At 45.5% G+C, this 26,406-nt stretch overlaps 3 protein-coding genes across 21 annotated transcripts in view; 1 reads left to right on the top strand and 2 right to left on the bottom strand.

The window, feature by feature from the left end:
* The window catches only part of Ewsr1 (EWS RNA binding protein 1), a 29,484-nt gene extending 14,720 nt beyond the window's left edge, over window positions 1–14,764 (bottom strand). For 5 of the 7 annotated variants that reach the window (XM_063225989.1, XM_063225986.1, XM_063225985.1 and 2 more), the window contains exons 1-6: window positions 14,640–14,764; window positions 9,929–9,965; window positions 9,753–9,804; window positions 8,253–8,376; window positions 3,437–3,623; window positions 821–988 (exon numbers count right to left, since the gene is read on the bottom strand). In XM_063225989.1, coding sequence (XP_063082059.1) covers window positions 821–988; window positions 3,437–3,623; window positions 8,253–8,376; window positions 9,753–9,804; window positions 9,929–9,965; window positions 14,640–14,652 — 581 coding nt within the window. In that variant the 5' untranslated portion in view covers window positions 14,653–14,764. Of the gene's footprint in view, window positions 1–820; window positions 989–3,436; window positions 3,624–7,675; window positions 7,694–8,252; window positions 8,377–9,752; window positions 9,805–9,928; window positions 9,966–14,639 lie in introns of all 7 variants that reach the window. The other 2 variants (XM_063225984.1, XM_063225983.1) reach the window with 1 other exon arrangement.
* On the top strand, window positions 14,717–20,748 carry Rhbdd3 (rhomboid domain containing 3). Of its 6 annotated transcripts, none has more exons than XM_013141651.3 (7): window positions 14,717–14,901; window positions 15,422–15,575; window positions 17,501–17,699; window positions 18,544–18,927; window positions 19,791–19,953; window positions 20,042–20,329; window positions 20,415–20,748. In XM_013141651.3, exons 3-7 carry the CDS (start codon window positions 17,552–17,554, stop codon window positions 20,590–20,592), a joined length of 1,161 nt encoding a protein of 386 aa, XP_012997105.1. In that variant the 5' UTR covers window positions 14,717–14,901; window positions 15,422–15,575; window positions 17,501–17,551; the 3' UTR covers window positions 20,593–20,748. The 6 variants fall into 6 exon arrangements, with proteins under 6 accessions (XP_012997105.1, XP_003478392.1, XP_005007341.1 ...); XM_003478344.5 differs by lacking the exon at window positions 14,717–14,901 and adding an exon at window positions 15,027–15,224 and having other exon boundaries at window positions 17,504–17,699; XM_023560711.2 differs by lacking the exon at window positions 14,717–14,901 and adding an exon at window positions 15,028–15,244.
* Window positions 20,749–21,017: 269 nt separating this feature from the next.
* The window catches only part of Emid1 (EMI domain containing 1), a 57,434-nt gene continuing 52,045 nt past the window's right edge, over window positions 21,018–26,406 (bottom strand). For 2 of the 8 annotated variants that reach the window (XR_010039731.1, XR_010039729.1), the window contains 2 exons: window positions 26,268–26,358; window positions 21,716–21,811 (listed from right to left, as the gene is read on the bottom strand). Coding sequence is in view for 5 of the 8 variants with exons in the window: in XM_023560710.2 (XP_023416478.2) it covers window positions 21,488–21,811 (324 nt within the window). In the remaining 3 variants the exon portion in view is untranslated. Of the gene's footprint in view, window positions 21,812–25,036; window positions 25,855–26,267; window positions 26,359–26,406 lie in introns of those variants that run through there. The other 6 variants (XM_013141648.3, XM_013141647.3, XM_013141646.3 and 3 more) reach the window with 5 other exon arrangements.

A 26,406-nucleotide genomic window follows, 5' to 3' on the forward strand; every position in this document is an offset into this window, starting at 1 on the left:
TTTTTTCTTTTTTGAGCCAAGGTCTCACTATGCAGTTCAAGCTGGTCTAGACTCACTATGTAGCCCAGGATGGCCTCAAACTCACAGCAGCACTCCTGTCCCAGCCTCCTGCGTGCTGATACAGGTGTACACCACTATGCTCAGCTTTTTTTTTTTGGAGACACTATGTAGTTCAGACTACCCTCGAACTCAAGGTGATCCTTTTGCCTTAGTCCCTCAAGTGCTGGGGTTATAACTGTGCCATCCTACCAGACTGATTTTAGTAAGAAGACCAACAAAAGTGATTAGATCCACTTGTACCACCAATGGTACAAGCTGCTTATGGGACAGTTACACATGTACCATCTGTGGTTCAAACCGGCGGGAATGTAATGCCCTGTATTTTACACACTGAAGAAGATGGTAAAAATGGCTTCTATGGGCTGGGAATTTAGCTCAGTGGCAGAAGTGCCTGCCTTGCAAGTAGGCAGTCATGAGTTTGATCCCTGGTACGGATAAAAAAGACAAAAAAAAAAAAAGGCTTCTATGGTTCGGTTTATATGACTTCACATACTTCTGGCTGTTTTCCTTCTCAGGTGACTAAAAGAGCCAAATTAAAGGGGAAACTCTATAGTGGAAAAATATTTGTCTGTATTCAGAGAAAAGTTAATGCTAAGAGAACCTAGGACTGAGGCTTCAACATATCTATATAAGGTCAGAGTTATCACTGAAACAGTGAAACAACAAATCTTACCTGAGGGAGCCAAAGCAAGTTGGTCAATGGCCTGAAAAACACTTGCTATTCCACTAGTTCACTGGCCACAAGAAAGAAAAGACTGACCTGGTAGGAGGGTAGGATGGAGGTGCAGTGACTGGCTGCATCGGGTAGCTTCCAGGAACCTGAGGATAACTGTAGTTACTCTGTCCATATCCTAGGCTGGGCTGGTTATAACCCCCTGTGCTAGACTGAGGTTGATTAGTCTCAGTGGGCTTGTTACCGTCCTGTGGTCTAAAAGAGAAAATTTAAAATAGACTTTTTTAGCCTTAAAACTCTTAGATAAGAAACCAACAAATCTGTAAACAATATGATGTTAGGACTGAGCTTGGAAATTTATACCATTAAACTACACCAAACCACCTAAATGTATTTGCTGGAAAGACTAAAAAATGCAGAGAATTAATATATTTGCAGAAGATATACCAATATGTTCCATTCACTCCATGTTTACAGCTTTAAAAGGCAGTTTCAATATTGTGTTTTTAATTTAAGTGATCTGGGAAGAAATTCTTTTTCACAAAGCCAACTTGAGGACAAACCAGTAATACAAGTTCTATTTTTTAAAACAAAAGGAAAAAAGAAAGTTTTAGTTCAGAGCAACACCTGTTTTTCTAAGACAGAGACTCCATATGTATTTCAGGTTGGCCTCAACTCTGTGGTAACCCTCCTGCCTCAGCCTCCAAGTGCTGGGAATTACTGGCATGCACCACCATATCCATCTTAAGAGTAAAATTTATATTAATAAGCCCACAGCAGTACAAATGTGGAGTGTATCTGTGAATTTATGTTTCTCATTTATTAACAAACTAAAAAACCAAACCAAAACAACAAAAAAAACATAATCCAACTTGGGCTGCCATGAATTAGCTTAATCTTGCCTCAAAGTCTCCATACTGAAAAAGAACACTAAGGCAGGGATGCTGTGGAACCCAACCCTCGGCTCCAACTGGGAAGTCCCTATCAAATGATGAAAATCAGTCCTACCCAGTACCAAGGAAAAACCTAATGGATTTCTATTATCTCTCATCTATAATAGTTTATATCAATGCTGTAGTGCTGTGAGCTGGAGTTATTTTAAGCAAAGGAACAAGAGTCAGAAGGCAGAGCCAAAATGGGTCACAAGCATGCTCTTTTCCAGTGGAAAGAGTAGCTGTCATTCTAAGCAAGAGACAGACAATTATTTAAAGTGGCAAGGATTGAAAACTAAGAAAAAAGGGATAAAAAACAACCTTTCTTGAAACTCAATTGATATATAAACCTTTCCAACCATGGCTTGGCTCAAATGTTGCATTAGAGTGTCAAATGGTTCTCTCAATTCTGAAACGACTCAGGTCAATGATAGCAGGGCCTTTCTAGGAAACAGTTTAACACAACCTCTGTACAAGCTATAATAGCAGGTGTAAACTACCAAGTAGTTCTGATTATTCATGGTGCATTTTAGAAGTAATTTCAAGAGTGCTTGCAGGAGCTAATTTTTTACCTCTATAGTATTCGTTTATTCCATAAAAGATTACATTCAAATGAGAATTCTGTTCTTCCAAGACTATATGCAGAGGCTGGGTGTGGTGGTGCTAATCTTGAAGCTTGGGAGACTGAGGTGGGAGGGTAATACTAGGAGGTCAAGGCTGGCCTGGGCTACAAAGTAGGACTTTGTTACAAAACAAAACATTCTGGTCTGACTTACTGTTCACCCATGCGTGGGTACCAAAATAAGAATTTGTACTATTTGAGCTAGGTGTATATACCTGAAACCCTAGCATGTGGGAGGCTGACACAGAAAGATCATTGTGAATTTGAGGCCAGCCTGAACTACATAGTGAAGACAGTTGACTCCAAATGAAAAAGTACATTCCCACGTATGTACTTAGGTTGGCTAACTTGTACATACAGAAAAATCGTATCACCTATTTAAACTAAGACATTATTTGACAATATGGCACATGATGCAAAAGGCAAAAAGAAACTGTTCTGCAGTTGAGGAGCTCTGGGATTACCCAGTGTTCTCTCTGGAACAAAAGGCATCTTCACCAAAAGGCTTTTGTTGGTATCCACCAAGGAGGTGGGTGTGGGGGTCACAGCAGAGTGCACAGGTAAAAGAAACTTTGTAATCATACTAGGCACAGAGGCCTCCAATTAGCAATGCACAATTTCCATGTATGCAAGGTTGGCACCTTTATTGCCAGTAACCACTGTTTCAATATAGCCAGCTCTATCAATCTCAGTAAACAGGGTGAAGGAGAGGTCAGGTCCAGGTTGTGGCAAGGGCTATGTTTTTTAGGAGACAGCAGGGAGGTGATCTCCCACCACTACCATGCCCAGAAGGGGGACTGTTTCTTGACTCATACCTCCTGTGAACTACCATACCATGTTTATTCTAACAGGACAGTTGTTCTCATTTATGGGATGATCAAGAACATTGAAGATTAATGTATAATTCTATAAGTAGTTCAGTTTTGATAAAAAACAAGTTTCTTGTGGGTTTAGAAGAGTAAAAATAATAGCCTCCTTCTACCCTCAAAATATGCTCCCAAACCAGAGCAATCTATTGGAGTGAAAGCCTTCATTTTGGCTGATGCATGGTACCATTTCATTGTTAAATGGAGAACATGTTTGTGGTGTGGCCCAGTACACTAGTTACAGTAACAACATAGTTAACACTTAAAAAGAATATAGCCTTACCTTGCAGGTGCAGTAGCTGCTGGTTGCTGCCCATAGGCTGGGTAAGCAGGCTGAGTGCCATATGCAGACTGAGCTGCGTAAGAGGCCTGGGTGGTGGTGACTGTAGCAGTGGTGGTGTCATAAGCACCAGTGCCATAACCCTGGACAGGTTGGCTATATGCCTGGGGTGCAGCTGGAGTAGTATAACCTAGGACAAAGGACAGCCCGGTTAGATTTCTGGCCACTTCATGAATCTGCCTAGACACTTTATCATTAACAAAACAATTTGCAAATCTCTCACTTTAAACCATTACAAAATTTAATCCCTTTAAGTATTTGCCCTTTAGTCATAGTAATAGAAACCATATTTAAAGCCTAAGTTCTCTGAAAATAGCCAGCTTTTTTTTTTTTTTTTTTTTTTGGTCTTTTTCATTTTTATTGGTACCAGGGATCGAACTCACGACCGCCTGCTTGCAAGGCAGGTGCTTATGCCGCTGAGCTAAATCCCCAGCCCCAGAAAATAGCCAGTTTTTAACACAGTACTATCTTATTTATTTTTGTTTTTGAGAGAGCATCTTGCCATGTGGTTCAGGCTGGCCTCAAACTTTCAGTGACCCTCCAACCTCAGACTTCTAAGTGCTGGCATTATAGGAGTGTGCCATCATACCCAACTACCTCATTGGTTTAAACCCACACATAGTGGGGAGAAAGAATATGATGGTATAGAAAGCCGTTACTAAACTTTCTTCCATCCCCTCTTGAAGGCATTCAAAGGAAACAAGTTCGTATTTTGCCAACTTTATCAGATTTTCTTAAATTTCTCAACTAAGGTGGTTATGTAGCTCAAAAAATCTTCAAGCAGGAAACAATACCACAAAGAGGTAAAAGGCAAATAACATGGTTTTTCAAAATACCTAAAAATAATGATCTGCATTGGGATGGGTTTAAGCAATAAATGCTTAAACTTTGGGTAGTAATTTATTTGTTTCAATTTTAAGCACTGTAACATGGGCAGTTCATATTTAAGAAAACTGAAGTTACAGGAACATGTGTTTCATCTGTGTTGGAAAATAGTAACATGTAATACAACATTCTAAGAACTAATTTTAAGTAACAACTAAAAACAATTGTTATCAGGCTGGTTACCAAGTTACCCAGTTGCATTTGTCTTACTTACCTACCAAAGGCAAAATGACCCTTTTCTTGTACAGCAATATTAAGAGGTAGAATCTAATCTCTTCTTCCCTTCAGTATTTCCCTATCCAGGTGTCACAAAGGCCTGCACTTATGAGTGTGCTTGTGCTGCAGACCAGTAAAACCACTTTTTCCTCTGGGACCTGGGCTTACAGCGTGACCAAAAATCCAAAGTCTGTATATAGCTCATAGGTCTTGTTCCTTGGAGGTGTTATAACCTTTTCTGGTACTGGCCTCTTTGGCTCCCTGAAGGTCACTGAGCCATAAAAACCTCACTCTAGATCTCAGCATTTATATTCATCAAAGAAAATCCAACTTCATTTAAAAAAAGAAAAAAAGAAAAATCACGGGCTTTTTTCTGTGGCAGCAGGACTCAAACTCAGGAGCAGGCAGGCACTATGCCACTGAGCTATATCCCCAGCTCAAAAATTTCAGTCTTTAAAAGGTATATTGGACTAAGACCGCTCATTATAGTTAACATTCTGGGCCTTAAGCTTTAGTCAGAGTAAAGTGTCCTCAGCAAATTCATGACAAGCTAAACAATAACAAGATGAACTTTTTTCTGTGTAACCTGAAGTGTCACCTTTTGCAGCACAAAGTTAAAAGAAATTCTGAGATTAAAGTACAACGATAGCAATTTCCTTGTCAAATTGTTGGGTGGATATGTGCATGAAAGTGTATTTCCAGTGGAAATTATCCTTTGTGGTACTAGAGACTGAACACAGGGCCTTTGTACTGAACTACCTCCTAGGCCTTTATTTTAAATCAGGGCCTTACTATGTTGGCCTGGTTGGGTTCCAACTAATCCTTTTGCCTCAGCCTTGCAGAGTGCTGGGAATCCAGATGTGTGCCACCACATTTGATTTAGAAAATTTTGAGTTTGTTTGTTGTTCACTGAACTACTTCTCTTTTTGGAATAGTTCTGGGATTAAATTCAGGGCCTCAAAGATGCCAGGCAAGTGTTCTGCTACTGAATTACACTGGAACCCTATCTCTTTAATTTAAAAGTCCTTTGCAGACTCCTAAGGTTAATTATACAAAGCACTCATTTATTTAATATTAACTAGAATCTAATGCCATCTCCTCTGTTATTTTTACAGGCGTTTTTCTAATTCATGATAGCCTATTTATAAAATTCACAGGAAGAGCAGTTAAATTAACAAAAACTATAACTGATCAGGCATTCACTTATGTCAAAAAACTATGTGGCAATAGTTAAAGCCTTGTAGTGTTAAAAGATTACAGTAACAGACCCTGGGTTAATAAACAATCTTTTAATTAATCTGTAGTCCCCATACAAGCAGCCAAGCAAAATGAGAAAAAAAATCAGAGCAAAATGATTTAATGGTAACAAAAGAGACCAACAGAAAAAGACAACAGATCTACTAGGTATTAATGGCTTGAAGGAAAAAGGTGGTAAGAAACATCACACAAACTGATTAAAATCTTTGTTCAACCTGAACAAGTAAAAATAAAACTTTAAGAACTCTAATTAGTAACTTAAATGCATACATAGCCTTTCTCTTCTGAAGCTTAATTTAGAAAAAGCCTAAAGAGGACAATATATTTTAATACATTTCTTCTAATTATCCAATAACTTTTACACGTAAAGACTGCATCAGTGGCTGGGGATGTAGCTCAGTGGCACCCTCAGTTTGATTCCTGGTATAGATGGGGGAGAAAGAAGGGAGAAAGGGAAGGGGAGGAGAATAAAAAATAAGAATAAGGGAGATATACAGTAAGTCCCCAACTTACTGACGAGTCCCATTCTGGGAGAACGTTAAGCACAACAAAGTGAGTCTTACACACCTTTGACACAAACATACAGTATATATTGCTTTGCACTTTCTAGATGTCCCCTACACATCCCCACTGCTTTTCCTTTTGCTTCTGGACATCCTGGACTCTGAGCACTGTACTACTATAAAGTAATGCACTGTACAGTGAGCACCCCGGCAGTACAACTGTGATAATGTCTGGCGTCTAGACATGAGTAATGAGTAATTTTGTGATTTATTTGCATCTATGAACACGTGTAATACAAGGTCCATTTGTATGTGTGAAAGTTTGCAACTTAAATGTTAAGTAGGGAACTTACTGTAAAGGATATTCCATACACTATCAAGTCTATAGAAACATTCCTCATTACTGCAAAACAATCTCCAGCTTGTCAAAGATACTGGTTTCTGTATGGTCCTCCACTTTGTGGGCCTACACTCATGATGGGACTTTCACATAGTTTCAGCCCTTCTTATAACTCTAGAAAGTTTAAACTCCTTCTATCCAATTCAACATACACATTTTTAGGAAGCAGTTCCCAGCAATTCACAATATCAGTATGCAATAAGCTAAATGACAGCCATTTCTCCTACTAGACTACAAATAATATAGAGAATTGAAGATAGCTGGAGAATAGTTTTTACATCTTTAACACTTCCTTATATTAAAACCTTTTATGATAATGAAGGTAGGGTAAGTAGAGACCCTGAAACATTGCACCTCACTAAGCAGAAAAAAACTACTATAGATTTTTCATATACTCCACTCGACCTCAGTATTAGCTTACAATTTATTATTCTTGGAAGTTTCTTAGCTTCCTAGATTGCTATATATAAAATTTATGCTGAAGACGTATTATGAATTAAAATAATTCTTAACACTTAAAATAGAAAAAAGATGAATCTGGACTGAAAAGCAACCAACAGACAAATATGATACACATGCAGGGTGGCAGTTTGTTTCTCTAAATAAATCTAAACATGCAATCTATCCTTCAGGGAATAGGGGGAAATCAGTAGGGAGTAATCACCTGAAATACCTTTGGGAAGGTGAGTATTGTAAAGGTTTGAAAGAATGTAATATTAAATAAAATTTTCCCCAAATCATATAAAGAAAAGGACACACATCTGTGAATGGCACCTGAAGCAGTTTTTTCATTAGCACCTTGTTGTGCGATGTTAGAAAAATCTGGGGGTTAAACAAATGAAAACACCTAAAGGGTTAACATTACAGGGTTAGACAAGATGGAAAGCATTTCCCATGCAAGAATGAGCAGGATAGTCAAACCTGTACTGGTCCCTTCTACTGTGGAAAGCACAAAACAAAAAGTAGAGGGTACACTATCAGATGAAGTAAACATGTGAAAACCAGTTTGATTTTTAAGCAGCCCAGTTTAAGAAGGCTCCTTCTTAGTATTAGCATTAGCACAATTTTTTACACAATTTCCACTTTGTTGTCAGTTTATTCAATATAGTGAATAGAAGTTAAAATTTCTTTTCTCCCTTGAAGGTTATCCCACCCACATTCTATTAGGTATCCCTCAAGGCGAATGTAAGGAAAAGGAAAGAAAGAAAGAAAGAAAAAAATCTCCTTCTTAAAAGATCTTAAAGCCAGGCATGGTGGCTCATGCCTTTGTAATCCCAACAGTTGAGAGGCTACCAGCCTGGGCTACAAAATGAGCTCAAGGCCAGCCTGAACTGCATAGCGAGACCGCGGTGTCCCAAAAGACCAAAAAAAAAAAAAAAAAAAAGTAAAAGATCTCCAAGATATGGACCAGAATCTACATCTAAAAGCATGAGTACCAACTCTCTTAGCAAATGCCCTAGACATCATGATCCAAAAATTTCTCCAAGGTAGGTCTTACCAGTGGGAGGCTGTCCATAAGAAGTTGCATATGCAGTCTGCCCATAGGTGGCAGTGGTCTGAGCCTGGGTATAGCTGACATCAGTAGGCTGTCCATAGGTTCCATAGCTTTGTTGCCCATACGCCTGTCCCAAAGAAAATGGATGTTAAGGACTTTGTATGTGAATCTTGTACTTTAGTAATAAAACTGACATGTCTGAGTTTCTAAATTGTAGAATCTAAAGACTAAAACAGGCATAAAGCTGTGGGTTTCACTATGTATTCCACCTTGACCTTAATTCACTATGTAACCCAGGCCAGCCTCAAACTTGCTGCAATCCTCCTGGCTCATCGTCCAAGTGCTGTGATGATACGTGTGTGCAACCATGCTCAGCTATAGTTAGAACTTGTTATCATTTACCCTAATTATTCTTATTTTGGTAAAGATAACAATAAAGTTCCAGAGGTAACTAGGAAAAACTTTTATATACAGGAGATTAACAAGACACTCCCACAGGAAGAGCAGTAAGTACAGGTGTGTAACTGTCACAGTTTTAGTAGCTAGAAACACATATTAGGAAGACAAATGGGTAAAGAAAATGAAAGATAAGGCAATTTTGAAAACTATATTTGCACCATGGCACAAAGATTAAAACTACTACACATTCCAAAGGAAATGGAACCACAATATTGCATGTTCTCTTAACACTTAGAACATCAGACTAGTCTTTTGAATTTGGACACCAGTAGTATTTAAAATCAAGTAAGGGATGAGCTGTTCTTTCAGATTCTAATATATTCATATTCTGGTTTTTCTGAATGGTCAGTTAGGCAAGATATGCTAGAGATACTATATTCTGTCTATCCTAGAACACGGTTTGAGGGCAGTTATCAGCACGCACTTTATGATGTGATTCATTCAGAATTTAAAATCTTAAAAACACTGGAAGGCCTATTTCTAGGGTAGGTGGCCTTGGCTGCTTTTTTTTTTGGCATGTCTCTGAAGATCATGCAAGCTAGACTAGCACTCCTGAGATATATCCCCAGACTCTGATCTAGGTTTTTAACCAAAAAATCATGTACTAGAAAATTTAGGAGCTCCTTAGCTAGGCAGCAATGTTTCTTAGAAGTGATTCTGCTATATTGTACCTATGCACCGACTGAGTTCATCAGCAAAAGTCGTAATTTTCCTTTGCAGTACTATAATGATTAAGTAAATCCAAACATAATGAAATAAAATACACAGAAGGACCAAGCACAGAACACGGCAACTGGCAAAATAATAGTCTATGAATTTATAAAAAGCCAACCCCCACTTTAGTACAGTTTCATTTAATATGGCAGAATGGAGTCCTTTGTAAATTCCTAGTTTTTTTTTTAAATGGTTACACATAAAACATGAGATGTAACTTCATGTTATACCTAATTTTGAAAAAGATGTCCTAGTCATTGCTTAAATGACCAACAGAAACGTTTTACCTGTAGATGCAGCTACATAGAATTACTGTATTTTAAAGATTACCTGGGTGGTCTGTGCATATCCTTGAGTTGGCTGGGCAGTGTAAGCACTGTAGCTGAAAAAGAAATACAAGAGCTGAATATAGAACATTCTGATTTTATTACAACTGCTATGACTATATGAGGTTCCATATTCTAAAAACATTAATCACAGAAAAAAACTGTAGAAGACGGACTTACCCCTGTTGGGCTGCAGCTTGGCTGTAGGTACTATAATCTGGAGGAAACAAGAAAACAAGTATAAAGTCAGCAAAGAGGTTTAGGTGGCAAGAAGAATTTTTTTAACTGTTTGTAGAGGCTGACACAGTCCAAAAGAATACCACGGATCTCTTAACACCAAACCAAACCAATTAGGTCTAAGAGTTAACCTCATAAAGTCTGAATATGAATACAATGCTAGCTAATAAGGCCAACATCAGCTGACATGGCAGGGGTATTTTGCATGCTCCCTGACCATAAACCCCCTTTTAACCACAGGCTATCGTTTTATTTTGGGGTTTTTTTGGGAGACAGAATTTCACTATGTAGTTCAGGCTGGCCTTGAACTCAACTTTTGTAGCCCAGGCTGGCCTCAAACTCTCAAGTGATCCTCTTGTCTCAGCCTCTCCAGTGCTAGGCTTAAAGGCATGCACTACCATGTCCACTCAGGCCATTTTACATGTATGATCATCACCCTGAGGCTAAAAAATAAGACCCTAAAATGGGATCAGGGGCTTTATGTTCATATAAAAACAAGCTATGCAATAATATCACAACATTAAACACCAGACTAATTTATTAGTAGTTCATCTCCTCAAAACTAGTTTTTCTAGTATTTCCTCACTTTAGCAATTAAGACCAACCGTAATTCTTTAGCACAAAAGCACTGAAATGGGGGCTGGGGATTTAGCTCAGCGGCATAAGCGCCTGCCTTGCAAGCAGGCAGTCGTGAGTTCGATCCCCGGTACCGATAAAAAGGAAAAACAAAACAAAACAAAACAACAAAAAAACCCCAAAATAATTGTATGTACTTCCTAAAATCCAAAGTGATTTGAACTTAAAAAAAAAAAAAGACAAATTTTCTCTGCTCTACATAAACCTTTTTTGGGGGGCGAGGGGCACCTTTTTGAGACAGGCTTTCACTATACAGTTCAGGCTGGCCCTGAACTCATTTTATAGTTTAGGCTAGCCTCCAACTTGGAAGGATCCTCCTGCCTCAACCTCCAGTTTGCTGGGATTACAGTATCCACAACCAAGCCTGCCTGGCCTCCTGTATTTATTTTATAATGTACATCAAAAGGGATCAAAAATTGATCCACCAAGGTATTTACAAGCAGTGGAAAAAAAAAAATCAACCAACAGATCAGACAAAAGCTGAGACATTTTCACAGCAGTATGAATTAAAGTTAGAGGTTTTAAACTTTTTTTTACAAAGACAACTAATTATTTTAAAAACGTAATTATTTCCCCTGCACATGAATATATATCATGCTCAATGTTTGAATACAGTATTGCCGTTAAAACAGAACAAAAGAGTCCTTTCTTTTCCAGTCAGAAAATTCCTCACCCAAAAGCAACTGGTGACATCTCAGTTCTTGGAAAAGTTCTTGCCATGCAATTCAAAGCCTGCCTCAGGATTTCCTAGCCTGGCCTCAGAGTGTGTGGCTAAGTCCATCTCTTATAAATTGGCTTGTGTTTCTACTACCCTGTACTTCATACACCAACTTTCCTTTGTTTGTACACCCTTAGCTCAGAACTCTGAATTAACATCATAAAATCAACTGCCCTAAAGGTATCTAAAATAGAAAACAAATGAACAAATAATTCCCCCAAAACCCTAAACAATCCATTCAAGTCACTTCTTGAAGCATCTTCAACAATGCTTTGTGACACATAAAATTAAATGTAGAAGTAGTGGTGCAGGCCTGTAATTAACTCCAGCACTGAGAAGTTAACAGAAAAGATCTCAAGTTCAAGGCCATCCGGCCCAACTTAGTGAGATCCTCTCTCAACATAAAAAATGGCTTGTGGATATAGCTTAGCGCTAAGGCCCTGGATTCAATCAGTATAAGGGTGGTGGTGGGGGGACACATAATAAATGCAGGGTCTGGGGACGTAACCCAGTGGTAGAGGACTTGACTAGCACACCCATGGCCTAGGTTCAAGGGCCCCAGCAATAGAAATGACCACCCCTTCCAATCCCCTTTCCATTAAATGTAAATTGTCTTTCACAAAACAAACACAATGAAGTTGAAAACCAAGTATTTCAACCTACATTTTCTGAGATTTTTATATGAAAAATGACTTAAAATCACTGACATAAATTCAATGTTTGTAAGAAGACTTACAAAATAGTAGTTATGTAAAACATAAAACTGAATGGGGCTAGATATAGTGGTACCTGTAATCCCAGCACCTGGGAGGCTGAGGCATTAGGATCACTTTGAATTGAAGCCGTCTGGGTTACTAGAAAATTCAAGGCCACTACATAGTGAGATCCTCTCTCAAAAAACCAAACAAGAAAATCCCAAACCAAAACAACTGATACGGGACAACTAATGATCCCAGGTCAGTGTGAAGCCACAGGATTTGGTCCTACACTGGAGGGCAGGAAATTTTTTTCGTGAGAATTTATTTATAGCACACAATGTGGCCTCAAACAAAACTAGGAATACATTATGCTCAGATTATTTAACAACCAATTGTGTTTGTTATTAATTTCCAAGGATGCAGTTGAAATTGTTACTAAAAACAGCACAGTTTGAGGAGATGGGTTGTGATGCAGGGCCTCTTTGGAGTGCTAGCAATAGCCTACTGCTTGATCTGAATAATGGTTGTTTACGAGTTTGTTTTGTAATTGTGTAAGCTGGACACATGCTACATATAGTGGGAACTTTTCTATGTGATTATAGGTGAACATGCTACATATAGTGGGAACTTTTCTATGTGATTATAGGTGAGGGAGGGGAAAACATGTTAACACTACTGAAGGCAGCAACTCAAACATTTTAGGTCAGTCACTTCCCAACCTGTACTTACTGATTTAGGGTGTCAGACTACATAATGCATTAAAATCAGCATGTGGTAACTTTGCTGGGACCAAAATGCTTTGCTTTTGGGACCAGAAGGGCGCAAGAAGCTTTTAAAAGGTCCATCTATTCTCTCACATTTTGCAGGAAAGTAAACTAAAGTTCAGATAACATATATGAGTCCCCGAAGCTCCACGAGCGTGGACTACTACTGTTGTCTATGTAAGCCACACTTGTAATTTTAATTTAGTAGATGGTTACCAGCAAAGAGGGTTTGAGTAAAGATGACTGAAAAGTCATATCCATCCAGCTACATAAAAAATTTCAGTGTAAACACTTTGTCTCCTCAGGCTGTAGTAGATAAGATGAGGGTGGAAAGGGGACAGGAAGACTAGAATCTCGGGAGTGTTCCTTTTAGGAGCACTGCAGGTAGCCTGGCAGCAAGAGCCTACTTTCACTTGTTTACTGACCACACAGATGGGGAGAGTTCTTAAAATTGTCTTTCAGTTGCTAGAAACTGGAGTCTTCCCAAATTAAAATTCTGAAGGGCTCAGAGCCTTCTCTGTTTTGTCCTCTCTCTCTCAATGCCTCCAAGGCCTGGAACCACGCTAGTGAAGGAATACCCCCAAAGGCAAAAAAGCTCCACCCTGCCAACAATCCCGTGCCAAACTGTAAGATGAAAGTTAGGCTATCCAGTACTCACAAACGCTGCAGGCAGTAAGGCCCACCCTATCCATATCATTCTAGAGTTCCCACACTGGGCTTTCTTTTGAAGTCCTGTTTTTGCTAGCTTTTACCGGTCCACTAAACAAACAAGCCTGTAGCCAAACGCAAGCAAATACAGATGTGTGATGCCACGGTTCATACATAGGCTCGAGGTTTTTATTCCTCCTAAGTTAAAGAGACTAAAGAGTTCTCTCTGGTAAGATTTCTGGCCTCCAGGGCTGGGGATTTAGCTCAGCGGCACAAGCGCCTGCCTTGCAAGCAGGCAGTCGTGAGTTCGATCCCTGGTACCGATAAAAACAAAAAAGACCAAAAAAAAAAAATAAAAAAAATAAAAAAAAAAAGAGATTTCTGGCCTCCAGATCCCGGCTGGCCTTATACAACTGATCTTCCTTGGCGTTTACTGAAAAAGAGCCTTGGGAAGTCACATAATTGCTTTTTAGGGAAAGAAGAAGGTTAAACAAGACGACGAAAAAGAAATCCAAAGGGGACAGCAGATTTAGGGGAAAGCCAGAAGTCTGGGTAACCTACGCTTTAAGGCCAGGCTGATATAAATTGGGTTTGGGGCGGGAAGGCACCCGGCCGACTAGACCTGATGGATGAGGGGCCCGCTCAGAAGCTGGAGCCTCGCACCACCCTAGACTCGATGGCCTGTGTTTTCCCCTAGTTTTCTCCCTGAGAAAAAGTCACCCTGGAGCTAGGCCCACTAGCCCTGGAAAGTGAAGAGTGGAGGGTCACAAGGGGTGCGGGGCCGGGGCTTCTTGAGCCACCTTATGGACCCCCTCCTGCTTTCGGGGTCACGGGCTCGAGGCCATACGTTTACTAAGCTTCACGCGGGACCTCAGAGGCCGCAGGCCCCGCCCACGTGGCGGGCGGCCGGGAGCGCAGGGGCCGACGATCGCCACACAATGGAGGCCAAAGCAAGACCTGAGCGCCCCGCCACCGCGAGACCCCGCGCGCCGGAAGGTTCCAGAACCCGCCCGCCCGACGGGGGAGGGGAAACGAATGCGCCCCCCCCCCCAGCTCGTCGGGCCGCGGCGGGTATCTCCAACCTTTCTCTATAACTTCAACCAACTGTCTTGGCCACACCCAAGGGCGAACAGTCCCCAGTTTCAGGGGCCCGGCCCTCGCTGGCCGAACCGCAGTTCCATCACACTCACCCGTGGACGCCATTTTCTCTCCTTCCTCCTCGTTCTCTCAACGTCCGTCACCTCTCGCTTTCCCTCTAAGCGCCGCACTGCGCAGGCCCGAAACCCGCAACCTCGGACGCTACCATTGGTCCAGGCCACTGGGGGGGTAGAAGAAAGAAGGATGAACCACCAATTTCTTGCTTTCACGCCTGAAATTGTTGTCCCAATCCTTTCTAAAGTGTACCACACGTGACGCGAGGGACAAAACAGCACTTTAAAGGCTGAAGCGCCGGTAAGCGGGTGTCAGCATCGAACCGAAGCGACTAGCCGCACGAGGCTAGGTCGTTCGGAATGGTTACGTCCACTAACTCTAGGGACTGTCTCTGAAGTGTCTGTCCGGGAGGAAAACGGAGGCCGGCGGGAGGGTTGGGGGGAAGGGATCTGGGCCTAGAACAACTGCTGACTAATCGGCGGGTAGCGCGGGATTGGGAGGGGGTGGCGCGCCTGTTGGTCTGCCAGGGTCACGCGCCTTGGTGTGCACGCAGTGGGTTTGAGGCACCTTGGCGTTCGACCAGAGTGCTGACTCCCAGCGGGGGGTCCCACCTGGCCTTCCGGGTAGGTGGGCATACTCCGCAGTGAGTACCTCGAATAAGTGCCTGGACCGGCGAGGGTGGGGGCCTAAATCGGTCGGTTGGGTGGGAGGTCTCGAACGTCGTGCCCAGCCCCCCCCACTCACCCCCTCCCCACCTCACAACGGTCGGACTTGAGAAAGACCTTTAATCACCTCTCTTCCAATACCCTTGTTTTAACAGAAGTGGAAACTGAGGCCCAAGAAAACTGAGGACTTTTTCCAAAGTCACAAAGCTGAGTTCGACTTAGATCCTGGAATCCCTCCCACCCCCAACCACCATCCCAAAGTCTTCCTGTGCTTGACTTCCTATTCTATACTCCTGGCTTCCCAGCAAGGTAGGCAGGGCCTGATGGTGCACAGCCCCATTTTAGAAATCCAGAGGTTTCAAGGCACAGTTCTGTGTCCCTAGGCAAGTCTTTTACGATTGCTAAGGTGCACGAGGTAGGGGTGGGAGGGATTATGAGGATGCAAGAGGAAGCTTGCAGTGGGTGTCTTGGCCCCAGGCCCTGCCGCAAGCAAGGTGGTACCTGCCCACTTTGCTTAACCTCAGCCTAGCTCCACCAGTGGGTGCAAGGGCCCGGTGAAGGACAGGGCTCACCTCAACTTCCTGAGCTGGGCCAAGAACCAAGCAGTGTTTTTAAGTGAACCATTAAAAATCACTGACTCTGGTGGGGAATTTGAGAGTAAGGAGTGCCCCATGCCCACTCAGACCACCTACCAACTGAGATGGACCAACTGCTCAAAAGACCAGGCTCTATGATGTAGGAAGGGTAAAGGAAGGGGACATTTGAATTGGCTTCAAAGAATAAGTAGGTGCTTGTCTGCTGGAAAGAGAGAGAAAGACATTGTAGGCAGGAGATTCCCACATTTTTCCTTTGGCAAGCAAACAGCTTTATTTTGCTGGGACCCTGAATCAGCAGGAGCTCTGGGACAAAGAGGCCTGGCCAGGGGTGAAGGGACTCCATCAGGGGCTGGAAGACAGAATGGATGTCAGGGAGAACAGAGGAAGAAAAGCTTTGCTTCGTGGACAGGGAATAGCCGTGTTGGGGGCTGGTGCTTCAACTAACTAGTCCTTTTTTGAGGGGGACTCAACTCAGGACTTTGTGCTTGCCAGGAAACCAGCTAGTCTTTGAGCAGCCCATCTCTATACTGAGGCTGGGCCTTGATGAGTGGGCCAGGTGATGGCTACAAATGCCTCCCATAGTCAGTAGGGTGGTTATAATTTATTGAGCAGGGGCTGTACGCTGGGGCCAACCTTAAACTTTTCTTTTTTTCTCATCATCCTATGAGGAAAAGATTTTCTTAATTCTCAGTTCACTGATGCGAAAGGAGAGATGCAGAGTTTGGGAAACCTGCCTAGGAACATATAGCAGAAAGGGTTAAGAGCAGAGAGTAGAACTTTCCTGTGAAAAGGGAGGCTAGGGTCGGGGGGCTGTGCTCAAGGCTGAGGAAGATGCTCAGGTATGGGTCTCCAGCTGCTTTTTTTTTTTTTTGAGACAGGGTCTCACTATGCAGTTCAGGCTGGTCTTGAGCTCACTTTGTAATCTAGGCTGGTCTCGAACTCGAAACCATCCTCCTGCCTCAGCCTCCCAAGTGCTGGGATTACAGGAGTGAGCCACCACACCTGGCTCAGCTGCCTCTTCTAACCATTACCCCATTGAATGCTTGCCCATTGGATGCCCGTGGCTCCTTGGTCTAGGGCAACTGAGGCCACTGGAACCTTAAAGCTGAGTGCAGTGGCAGGGAAGAGGAGGATGGCAGCCTAAGGCAAAGAAGAAGCAGAAGATGGCTAGAGATGGCCCTGAATTGGCCCTGAGCAGGAATGGCAAACCTTTCAGAGGCCAAGTGCCCGTACTGCAACTCCAGACCCATTTAGTTATCACAAAGTGCCTACATTGCAATTAAACCTGAATACTGAGGTTTTTAGTTTAGAAAAAATAGCTCACACTTCTTTGTGTGTCCACTGTGGCACTTGTGCAGTAGGTTTGCCATTACTGCTGTAGGGGCTTATACCCCTCTTTCCATTAGTCCAGGGCTCTGGTTCAACTTTCCTAGCCCTACTCCTCTTATCTGAGACTTCTTCAGTTTCCACCCTCACAATGGGCAGATGGCTAATGAACACATGGGCTAGGGTCTAACCATTGTGGCCACGCTGCCTCTTCAACCTGTTTCTTCTTCTGTTAAATGAAGCTGTTGGTAAAGTAGCTGAGGGAATCAGTAAGGGAAAGCTGCAATAATAACTGTTGGTGTTTTCTTTCAGCAGCAGCACACAGTCCTAGGACCACCTTGACCATCCTCAATCAAACAAACCATGCATACGAGGGGGTCTCCTCGCCTGCTGTTTCCAGCGCTGCCTCTTGCCTCCTCTGTCTTGATGCTGCTGATGACTAGCCTTTGGCTGATGGGAGCTGGCCCCAGCCTCACCCTGGCCCCGGAGTTGCTGCTGGACCCCTGGCAGGGTGAGGGCCAGCCTCCGAGACCTCATAGATTCAGACATCGTAGACTGGAGATGTGTAGGGCCTGAGACTAGTTGGTGGGAACAGTACATACTCTGCAGTGGTCAAGCAGGAATGAGATCCAGTGTCATCGGGGTAGTAACGGGGTTCAGCCTTAGAAATGAGCCTGGCTGGTTCATCCACAGCCAAGAAAGAGGGCAGAAGACCTAGCAGATGGGCCAATAGATACTATTTTTTGAGACAGGGTCCAGCTAAATTTCCTGGGCTAGGCTGGAATTTACAATCCCACCTTAACTTCCCAGAGTGCTAGGATTACATAATTGTGCCACTAGGCCTGGCCAGCAGTTCTGTCAGCCTTCCTTTGATATAAAAAGTGAGGTTAAAACAAGCTAAGTATGAGAATGGGGAGGAGGTGATAGGGGTTTGAGGAGTAACTACAGCTTAACACGTATTTCCCAATAATAACAGCTCTAGTTTACATTTAAGGAACTTAAATGGTACTCAGATTCAGGAACTGGTTTAAAGTCACAAAGCTGGGGGAGTGGGAGACTCCATAATGCAAGCAGTCTCATCAGAACTTGTATTCTTAGCCAGATGTGAAGGATTTGGTAAATACATGTACAGCGCACTGTGCCTAGGCATGACAGCTGAGCGGTCACTAGTGGGAAGATTGGTGGATCCTGTAGACACAGCAGAGGGGTAGCCATAGCGTTTGGAAGCCCCTGGTCCCTCTACTAGTGATTATGTGCTGGCCCCTGATGGGGGGAGGCTTGCTCAGCTGGTGACCCTGGTGGATGATGATCCTCCACTGCCCCAACATAGTACATAAGCCCCTTTTCTCTCCCAGTGCACCGGCTGCTGACTCATGCCTTAGGCCACGTGACCCTGCCAGGCCTGCTCCTGAGCCTGCTGCTGCTGTCTGCTCTGGGCTGGTGGCAGGAGCACCACCTGGGCACACTGCGCTTCCTGCACACCTCCACCCTCCTCTCCCTGGCCATTGGGCTGCTGGCTGCGCTGCTGGCAGGCCTTGGGGTATCTAGTGCAGGTGGTGGCAGTGGATACATGCCAGTCCATCTGGCCATGCTGGCCGGGCCGGGTCACTGCCCTCGATGGTTTTGGGGGGTGCTGCCACCAAGGCTATTGCCCTGGCTGCTGCTTGCCTTGACTCCATTGCTCTGCTCTGAGCCACCCTTCCTGCAGCTCCTCTGTGGCCTCCTTGCTGGCCTGGCCTGTATCCTTTGCTGGAGCATAGAGCCTGCATAGCCTCGTGGGTTTTGTGGCTGAGCCCCTTGGATACCTGGGAAAGAAGTAGCACAGGACGCTCTGGCCCCAGGTAGTTCCAGGTGGCTGTACACACATCATAGGAACAACTCTTGGAGTGAGGACTGGGGTCTCATGGCCAGGTGGAAGTGCCATTTTCAATTTAAAGGGCTCCATGGGGAGTCTGGGAGAGTGGAGGAGGCACTAATCTGAGTCCTGCTGTGAAGGTGGCATCTAAACTGAGGCACACAGGAAAAGATTTGGGTGGAGGGCAGTAGGACAGCAGACCAGGCAGAGGGCACAGAAAGTGCAAATGTTAAGAAGTCCATGGGAATTGAGAGGACAACCCTACGGCCTGTTGTTTAGGTTCTGAAAACATAGGCATTTGCTCCAAAGATGCTGAGTACTGGTCACCACAGTGAATAGGCTGACCCCTTGCAGTATTTCAGGGGAATCTCTTTCTGATTCGTGACACCAGAAGCCCAGGCTTGTGTGAATGGGGAGCATGTTGGTCCGTAGGGCTCAGAGTCACAGACCTAAGCAGGCACATAGCCCTGAGAGCAGAGCAGGTCAGGATGGCACAGGGTGGGGGAGAGCCAGATTTAAGGGGAGGCACATCTGGCTCCTCCTCTTTGGCCAAGTAGCTTCAAGCTGGTTCCCTTTTACTAAGCCTCTGCTGTTGACTTGGTTGATGACACATTTGTTTAGGCTGTCGTGAGAGAGAAACAAGGGAATGCCTAGCATACACTTGGCAAGGGGCCTGGTGTGTAGGGCTGGGCAACCCCTTGCTGGTTTCAGTTTTCCTTGACCCACTGCCCTGCCTTGGGCAGACAGATACGACTGGAGCCTTCTGGTGGCTGGAGCTCTCAGAGCGGCGACTGCAGATGTTGCAGGAGAGCTTCTTGTGTAGGACTCTGGCCCGGTGCTGGCCGCTGAGGCTCTTTCCCACCCCAGGCAGCCTAACTGAACTGCCTGTCACCCATCCTCCTGGAGTGAGGTGAGGGAGATATCATGGCCCCAGCACTGGTGGTGGAAGCCATGGCAGTGGCTGGCAGTCATCCCTTCCTTTGCTTTTGTTCCTGCAGGCCTGCTGTCCCTGCCCCTCCTTACCTAGCTTTCCCTCCCTCCTGGTCTCAAAATGAATGTCCAGCTAGGCTTCCACCAGGTCTGGGGCCTGTGCCGCTGACTTGGAAGGGTTCCTCGGAGGTAGATCTGGACTGGGCCAGGTCCAACTTTGCTCCAGGGACCCCACTGTGGATGGCTCTGGATGAGCAGATGCTGCAGGAGGGAATTCAAGCTTCACTCCTGGATGGGCCAGTTCAAGGGCCCCAGGGCCCCCTGTGGCTGCCTAAGTCCTCTGTTTCTTCTCTGCGGTAAGGCAGGGTAGGAAGGGTGGGTGCCCATGTTGAAGAGGCTGTAGTGGTCCTGACATACCTTCGTCTCTATGCCACCTCACAGGCTGCAGCAGCTGGAGCGCATGGGTTTCCCCACAGAACAAGCCGTGGTGGCACTGGCAGCTACAGGCCATGTGGAAGGTGCTGTGTCCCTTCTGGTTGGAGGGCAGGTGGACACAGGGGCTTTAGTGACTGAAGGGAGGGGGTTACCTGCCAACCCAAAGGGTCCTGGGCCCCCCTAGCAGAGGACAGGGGCACAGGCCCTGCCTGAGGGCAGATAACCTGAGTCCCGTTGTCTACTGAAGACCATGTTTGGTACAGGGATGCCCCCCATTGGCATGATGTCTTGGTACTTGTTTATAATAAAAGCCAGTGCTTTTTAGCCTGGACTCTTTGGACTCTTTGGACTTGTTTCTGACTTGTGTTGGTATTGGGGATGAATTGAATGGTGACTAAATGACTACTTGTAGGAAAGCACTCCTTCATGTCCTGTTGACATCAGGCTTTGGCCCTGTAGCCTCTTCCACTGGGAAGTTGTGTCCTCCAGGGTTGGGCTGGACCCTCTGGCATCATCCATCACTTGTTCCCAACTGATGTCTGCCCATCATTGGGCTTCAGGTAAGACCCTCCTGAGCTGCCCCAGTCCAAGCACACAGTGAGACCAGGCTGGGTGGGACCCAGGTAGGGCCCTTTATTGGCCAGTACATATCTGCCTCTCAGTGTCTGTCACACACTTCAGACAGCCTCTTCTCCATATCCCCAACCCTGACCTGGGACACTGGGGAGGGACTAGAAGCTTGAGGGGCAGAAATGAAACGAGAAGACTGTTACCACTGTTGGGAAGTTAGAGGGCCCAGCCTCAGGGGTGGGAACCCAGCACCAGGAAACAAGAGGTTGTGCAGGGGGGCTCCCCAGAGTTTGAGGAGGGTGGAGACTGCCCCTTTCCTCCACATCCCTGCACATACTGAGAGTGGGGCAAAGGTCTACTCTTGGCTTCTGCAGTGCTTCTCAGCCTGAAAGTGGATGAGACAAGATACTATGTACCTCTCCCCACTCTTTGAAGGCCTGTATTATCCCATTTTGTAAAGGGAAAGGAAGGCCCAGGCCCCTGAGTGAGGCTGAGTAAGCCTGCCTAGGTTATCTCTCTCTTAAGTCCCAGTCCCTGCTGGGTTTCAGGTATGAACTGGTGTCAGGACTGACCTGCATACCCCTAAAGCCTACGTGGCAGAGGGACCCTGAGGACATTAATAAATAGGAACTGGTGATCCCTGGAAGCAGCTGGCCAACTCCAGGTTGGAAGGGGAAACCTGGTGTGGTCCACCCTGAGGGGCCTTCAGCCTCTCTCATTCCGGCTCCTAGGGGTGACGATCCGGTAGTTGGCTGCATGTCCTCCCCTCTTGCCCCGAAGGAGGCCAGGGGTGCCCATGCCACCAGGGCCTGTCCCAGACCCCAGCTCTGGTTCTGTTGGAAGGAAGAAGGAGAGGCTGTGTTAGGAGGTCCATATGGGGTTCCCACCTCCTCCTGGCCCTCTGGCAGGGGGCAGGACAGAGCAGTATACCTGGCACCTGGGAGGTAGAACTTGGGGAAAGAAGGGCACCTTCAGGCTGGTTAGTTCCTTCTGTCAGGACTTCTGAGTCCCCCAACCCAATAATAATACTCAGGGCCTCTACTTGATTCCTGCTTTCTCAAGCAAGGATAACTAGGCCTACCATGTTTACATAAATATTGTAGCAAATACTGTGTTGAAAGTTCCGTTCTTAACTGGGCATGGTGGCACATGGCTGTAATCCCTGGGAATCTGAGGCAGGACTGCAAATTTGAGACCAGTCTAGGGCAATTTAGCAAGACCCTGTTTTAAGAAAAAGAAATTGTTTTTTTTCAGTAGTAGAGCACTTGTCTAGAATAGGTTCAATACTCAGCACTGCAAAAACAAAGCCAAAAATCATTCCATTACCCAATCATAACTGGGTAAACTACAGCTAGAAAACACATTTACTGCCTCTGTTCCTGTTTTCTTGAGCTAGGCCACCAGTTTGGGGAAAAGAATTAGGAAAGGGCCAGGCTCTGCCCCTGTCCTACGGGGTGCTTTGAGCAGGTTGGGCCCGTAAGGGCCTCAGTTGACTTTATCTCTAAATCAAGGACATTTCCAGATATTGAGGGCCAGGCAGCTCCAACAATGACTGAAGTCAGTTCCAGTGGGGCTATGGTGAAATACTCCAACCTAGAGTGAAATAATACAGGCATTCTTGCCACGGGAAAAGCCCTGCTTAGCTTTCCAAACCCAGAACAGAGCTGTGTCCTCTGGGAAGCCTGTGACTATCATCTCAGTCAGCACAGGATAGGCTGCTTTTCTAGTGGGAGATGGAGACTCAGGGAGTCTCCCCACTACGCCCATGATGAAGGACTTGACTGAGTCTCTAGAGCTGTTGTTTCTAGGAGAGATGTTTGGGCTGTGGTGAGCACCACATTTCCACTAAGGGCACTGCTGGTGAAAACGGCTGTACTCATAAACCTAACAACCCTGCTAAAGACCCAGATGGCACCCAACATGGTGTCTCACTCCTGTATCCCAGGTCCTTGAGAGGCCCATGCACTTCTGGACTGAGATTAGGGACCTCTGGGACAGGCAGGTATGTGTAGTCAAAGGAATGTCAAAGGACATTCCATGCACAATGACAGGAAGCATGGGAGGCAGTGGCACAAAACCACCAGCTTCCATCTCAGCTGGGATCAAGTCCTGGCTCCACCGTGTTCAAGCTAGGTGGCCTTGGGCAATTCACATACCTTGGAGGCTCATCTGGACCGTGCAGACAATACTTTTGCCATTCATTGTCATACCTTTGCCATAAATGGATTTAATGTGACTGTGAGTGGAATGTGTTTTTTTGTTTGTTTGTTTGTTTTTACAGTAAATCTTGGATTATTAGGGTTACTAGGTTGATGTGGCTTTGACTCTTCTGCATGTCTGGTCACTATGAATTGATCATGACATAAACAACTCAGGGGCCCTAGTATTCCTCGGAGCCCTATTCAGTGCCTAGTCTGGCAAAGATGTCAGCAAGCTTTTGCTAGAGAAGTCAAAGGAGCCAGCCTTTCAGAGGAAAGACCTAGGGTGGACCGCTGGATCTTACTGTTGCTTTCCCCATGACTTTGACAGAATTACACAAGGTCTCTGATCCTGTTTCTTCATCTTTAAAATGGCCATTGCTTACCTGACAAGCTTATTATTATTATTTATTCTTCAGACAAAGTCTCAGTATATAGTTCAGGCTGGCCTTGAACTCATGGCAATCCTCCAGCTTCAGCCTCCTGAGTGCTGGGATTACAGGAGTGTGCCACCATGCCTTTTTTTTAAAAAGCTTATTTTAAGGATTGGAGATGATTACATACCTACCCCAGCCCAGGTGGCCCACAGAGGTGGTAGCTGCTACTATCATCATCATCATCAGCAGCAGCAGCAGCAGCAGCAGCAGCAGCAGCAGCAGCATTTGGTGGCTGGAGACTGAACCTAGGTTCTTTTTTCTTTTTTTGAGACAGGGTCTCGCTATACAGTTCAGGCTGGCCTTGAGCTCACTTTGTAGCCCAGCTGGTCTCGAACTTGCAACGATCCTCCTGTCTCAGCTTCCCGAGTGCTGGGATTACAGGCATGAGCCACCACGCCCGGCTGAACCTAGGTTCTTATGCACAATCTGTATCAATTATAACCTTAACATCATTTCCCTCCTTTTTTTTTTTTTTTTTGGTGGTGGTGATGTTGAAGATTGAAACCAAAGCTTATATATGTAGGTAAGTGCTGTACTACTGAGCTACATCCCCAGCCTTTTCAAAATTTTATTTGAAGACTGGGTTTAACTAAATTGTCTAGGTTATTTATTTATTTTTTACTAGGATCTTGTGCTTGCCAGGCATGTGCTTGTGCCCCTGAGCTATATCCCTGGCCAGTCCAGGTTAGTCTTAAGTGTACAATCCTCCTACTTCAGCGTCTCAAGCAGCTAGGATACAGGGGTGATTCACCATGCTGAGTGCCATTCAGGTATTTAGTTAGCATGTGGTGTGTTTGCTGGGCCAATACAGAAAGTTCCAACTTATTCTCTGTTCTCCTCGTCCTGTACCTCTTCCTCCAGGGCCTGACCCATTCTGGCTTGAAGGGCCACACTCCCAGGTGTGTGGTCACTGAAGAGGGGACCAGGCCTTTTCAAACTGGAACTTCCTCTCTGGGCTGTCAGAGACAAAGCTGGCTGAAGGCATGTAGGACAGATCTTGGGCCTCTGTGGCACAAATGTGTCCTTATTAGCTCTTCCCCCAGTCCTCTTTAGAGAGGTGGTGGGGGACACCTAGAAAGGCGCTGAGAGCTTGGGATTTCATTCCTTAATCCCCCAAATTCCTTGGGTTCCTTGGAGCTGAGGGATATGAAGGGCAGGTACCAACTGGTTGCAAGGCAGCAGGAGCCGGGATGTATCTCCACTGAGACCTCAGTCTGACTTCGTAAGGAAGAGACAGGGATTCCTAGCTCCTCAAGGGAACAGATGAGTGGGAAGGAGGTCTGGAAGGGAGTCTTGATATCTCTAGAAGTTCAAGAAGCCAGGTGGCTGGTGGGAGGGACTCTGCAAACTTGGACCACACATGCTTTCCAGCCTGGGCCTTTTGCCTTTTTAGGCTGGTCAGGATTGTCCTTTTTACCTTCTCCACCTGGCACACCCAAGAATGTTTCATGACCCAATGCAAGTGTCCCCTCTTGCAAGAAGTTATCCCCTTGGGGCTAGGGTTATAGGTCAGTGTTATTAGTGCCTGCCTGGCAAGTGCAAGGTCCTGAGGTTAATTCCAGGTCACTCCCCCTGCCCACTCCCAAAAGTTGTCCCCAACATTCAGTGGGAAATAAGTTTCCTCACCCATGTACTTGGGTGCTCTTTCCCCCCAAACCTCTACAAATAACTAAGGATTCCCTGCCACCAATGGGTCGCTCCCTAAGGCATAGCCCCAGTTGCTCTGTAGGGCTGCAGCACCCACCCCAGCCTGGTGTTCAGCAGATGCACCCTGTGATTTTAGCTGAATGAAGGAGGGTTGGTACTGACCTTGACCCTTCTTCCCATAGTTTCTTGTTAGGTTGGACATGATGTCAAGGCCTGTGTCCAACATGCTCATGAACTGTGAGATGAGGTGGCTAGAAGGGGGCAAAGGGCAGCTGGGAGACCTCTTACTGGGTGGGTGAAGGCAGCCGAGCCCTTCCTCTCCCTAGTACCGGCCATGAGCTCTGGTTTTGAAGGGAGAGATGTCTTCAGCCTCATCTCTGGGACAGGGAGGGATACTGCCTTCCTTACCTTCTCCCATGCCACCCCGACCTACTTCTAGAACCTTTTTAGTTTGGACCCTGTCAGATTCTCCAGCCTTGGCTCTCACCTCTCAGTAACACTGAGGAAAAGTTCTCTAGGTCCTCTCTGGTCTCTTGGCCTTTGATCTTCTTCTGCCTATTCATTTTCCCTTGATCCTTGCCCTTCAGGTATCCACTGAAGGAGACATCACCTTATTACCCACCACTGCCATGTGGATCTGAGCCAGAAACATTTGTGTTTTCCCTGGTGCCTGGGAACTCCACCATGGGATATCTTGCTTTGGGATATCTTGCCTTAGGTTCCAATGCCAGGGCTCCTCTCAGCCCCCAGCCCCCTAAACTCCATGAGGGTGTCTGATGTGTTGGAGCCAGAGCCAGCAGGTGTCTGACACAGAGCAGATGCTCCTTCCCCGGAGCACTAGTTACCAGAGCCTTCTCTGTGCCAATCACCATCTGCTGGATGGATGGAAGGATGAAGAATGAATGTCCGCTGGCCAAGCCAAGCACTGCGAGGTGCCTCCTGCATGCCCAGGCCCTACCCAGGCCCTTCCTGGAAGGGCTGCCCCTGCCTGCCCACCCTGCCATTACCTGGCCAGATGATGGCTTCCAGCAGGGTGACCCGTCTGGCCAGGAGCTCCAGCTGAGCCTGCTGCTGCAGGAAGCTCTGTAAGCTAGGAGCCTGATGGGAGATTGAGAAGAGCAGACGGTGCGAGTCTGGCCTGTGAGG

This window comes from Cavia porcellus, unplaced genomic scaffold (assembly GCF_034190915.1).
Source record: "Cavia porcellus strain 051 isolate PalLab524CR breed Dunkin Hartley unplaced genomic scaffold, mCavPor4.1 scaffold_16, whole genome shotgun sequence".
NCBI lineage: Eukaryota > Metazoa > Chordata > Mammalia > Rodentia > Caviidae > Cavia > Cavia porcellus.